This window comes from Sorghum bicolor, chromosome 2 (genome assembly GCF_000003195.3).
Source record: "Sorghum bicolor cultivar BTx623 chromosome 2, Sorghum_bicolor_NCBIv3, whole genome shotgun sequence".
Taxonomy (NCBI): Eukaryota; Viridiplantae; Streptophyta; class Magnoliopsida; order Poales; family Poaceae; genus Sorghum; species Sorghum bicolor.
This window is the reverse complement of record NC_012871.2, coordinates 61,976,659-61,980,011: the sequence shown is the minus strand read 5'-3', so window position 1 is coordinate 61,980,011 and position 3,353 is coordinate 61,976,659. Positions and strand designations below refer to the sequence as shown.

The window sequence follows — 3,353 nt, the reverse complement described above, 5'->3', positions numbered from 1 at the left end:
TTAAGCCTTTAAATTTTTATTTACATACTATGATAAAAAAAAGTAGGGGCTCAAATTAAGACTCAACTCCAACTCACCTCCTAAACAAGTAGGATAGAGGGTTCTAGATGTGAGGGGCTGAAATTATAATTTGGGATGACATGGAAAATGGAAGCCCATATAGGAGGTGGGTTGGAGTTGATTTTTTGAGATCAAGTCTCTAGATTTAAAATAGAGACTTGTTTAGGAGGTGGGTTGAAGTTGCTCAAGTAGACTCAAAAGATACGTCTCATAAATTACAAACAAACACTGCAATTATTTTTTAATTTTATTTATATTTAGTGTTTTATGTATGTGCCACAAAATTCGATATAACGATTGAAAAGTTTTTAAATTTTATGGTGATCTAAACAAAGTGTTGGATGGATGCAAACACAGCCATTAATGGCATCCGGTCCCTAACTCCCAATTCCCACCACACCACGGATCGTTCATCCCAGTATTCGAGAATCCAGATCTCTCGGCTTCTCGCTACCAACAACAGGAAGAAACGGGCAGAATGCCCAAACTGTCGTGCCGGGTGCTCTGCGCGGCTATTCTCATCGCTTCGCTGGCCGCTCTGCTCTTCCGGTTCCCGATCCATAGGCTCCTCAGTCCCCACGCCGCCATGGACCCCGACTCCGAGCTCGAGTTCGAGATGCCCGGCGTCTTGCGCGTGTACAAGACAGGCCGCGTCGAGCGCTTCGATGGCACCGAGACCGTCCCGCCGTCCCCCGACGGCGACCCCGCCAACGGCGTCGCGTCCAAGGACGTCGTCCTCGACGCCGCCGCTGGCATCTACGCGCGCCTCTACCTCCCCGCCGGAGTGGATCCCGGGAAGAAGCTCCCCGTCGTCGTGTTCTTCCACGGCGGTGCGTTCATGGTCCACACCCCCGCCTCCCCGCTGTACCACATCTACTCCGCCTCCCTCGCTGCCGCGGCGCCCGCCGTCGTCGTCTCCGTTGACTACCGCCTGGCGCCCGAGCACCGCATCCCCGCCGCCTACGACGACGCGTTCGCGGCCCTGAAGGCGGTCGTCGCCGCGTGCCGCGCGGATGGCGCCGAGGCGGAGGCGGAGGCGGAGCCCTGGCTCGCCGCGCACGGCGACGCCTCCCGCATCGTCCTCGCGGGTGACAGCGCCGGCGGTAACATGGCGCACAACGTGGCGATAAGGCTGCGCAAGGAAGGCGGCATCGTGGGTTACGGCGACACGGTCAGCGGCGTCGTCCTCCTGCACCCTTACTTTTGGGGGAAAGAGCCGCTGGGCGCGGAGCCCACGGATCCCGGCTACCGCGCAATGTTCGACCCCACGTGGGAGTTCATCTGCGCCGGAAAGTTCGGCCTCGACCACCCCTACATCAACCCAATGGCGTCGCCGGAGGAGTGGAGGCAGCTCGGGTCTCGCCGCGTGCTGGTGACCACGGCGGACCAGTGCTGGTTCGTGGAGAGGGCAAGAGCGTACGCAGAGGGGATCAAGAAGTGCGGCTGGGAGGGGGAGCTCGAGTTCTACGAGACCAAGGACGAGGCGCACGTCTTCTTCTTGCCTAAACACGGCAGCGACAACGCCGTCAAGGAGCTCGCCGTCGTGGCCGAATTCATCAGGCGCTGTTGAGGTGACCTTTCGCTTTGTTTGCCCGGACCTGGTCTGTAGTTCAGCGAAAAAAGTTCGCACAATTTGTGATTTTGTTTCATATTGCAAGAGAAGGACAAATGTTCAATCTCGAATCTAGCAGTACTTCTGAATCCTGATCTTGAATTGGGCTTGTTTCTCTCACCCCGAAATTCAAAAAGTTTTCAAGATTTCCCGTCACATCGAATCTTGCGGCACATGCATGAAGTATTAAATATAGACGAAAACATAAACTAATTACACAGTTTGTCTGTAAATCGCGAGACGAATCTTTTAATCCTAATTAGTTTATGATTGGACAATATTTGTTAAATAAAAACGAAAGTGCTACAGTAACGAAAAACGAAATTTTTTCGGAACTAACTTAGCACACTGTAATCGAGATATCCTGTCAGTAACCGCATCTTTTGCTCGTTACTCTTTAAGAAAAATCGTGCTGAATAAGGCAAAAGTACTCCTGACTGATTTATTTTGAGAGAAAAAATACTGCTGAATAGCCGATAAATTCGGCTTATTCTAAGAGAAAAATACTGCTGAATCAATGCGATAAAAACTTCTGATAACATTTCCAGTAGACACAGTACTTTCGAACCACACTTTTAATGTATTTTTTGAGATAAATGAAGTTTTATTAATAATTTGTAGCCTATGCAGCAAGCCATGGCCCACGGCCAAACACTTACATATGAAAAAGGATAAAAGTAAAATTTTCAACCTTCATATTGCACATAAGTCTAAATTTGAACCTTCAACTACAAAACGGGGTAGCTAACACCTATGTTACACGGATACTCCAAAGGAAGCGACGTATCCGTATCCAATACTCGTCGGATATGCGAATACGGATACTCGAATACACCATTTTAGTAGGTTTTCTTTTAAGAAAGTGTGTATCCGCGTATCCGATACGTATTGTATCGGATACTTGTACCCGTACTCGTGTAACGTAGGCTAACACCCTCCAATTATTGAAATCGGATAAATGGGGTAGCTAACACCCTCCAATTATTGAAACCGGATAAATGGGGTAGCTAACACCCTCCAATTATTGAAACCCGATAAATTTGACCCTTTGGCTGGTTTAGTCTTGTTTGATCTCTAAAAATTCACAATTAATTTATTCTAAATCAGAAAAATATGAAATTAGTTATAGTTTTCTTCTAAAAATGTAACTACTTACGTCTCCGAGTAAATCAACTACTAGAGTTCTCCTAAGTCAAACTTATAAAAAATTCTCTATATTTATGACACAAAATCGGTGTAGTTAGATTAGATATGTCGTGCAATATATTTTCAATGTATTTATTTAGTGTCATAAATGTCAATATTTTTTTTACAACATTGACAAACTTACAAAGGCTGACTTTGGACAACTCTATAAGTTGATTTATTTAAGGACGAAGGGAGTATCTACTAGTTGAATATTTAAAGTTATTTGCATCTTATTTGTTTTAAGTAAATATTGAGCAAGATTACAAGCAATAAAGCAAAAAAAAAAGAAATAGACCAATTTCAGAAACTATATAAAGATCATAAATGGGTAGACAACATAATGATAGTAGTTTTATTTTTTATTTAAAATAAATTAATTATAAATTTAAGAGATCAAACTAGGTTTTTATTGTTTTTCTAAAATTTTAGAAATAGAAACCCTCCTATGAAACCAGCAAGGGGACCAATTTTTTTTGATTTTGTAGTTTAGGGT

At 45.0% G+C, this 3,353-nt stretch overlaps 1 protein-coding gene across 1 annotated transcript; it reads left to right on the top strand.

The window, feature by feature from the left end:
• LOC110432950 (probable carboxylesterase 7) lies at window positions 428-1,828 on the top strand. The gene has a single exon (XM_021454252.1). The coding sequence runs from the start codon at window positions 539-541 to the stop codon at window positions 1,628-1,630; it is 1,092 nt and encodes a 363-aa protein (XP_021309927.1). The 5' UTR covers window positions 428-538; the 3' UTR covers window positions 1,631-1,828.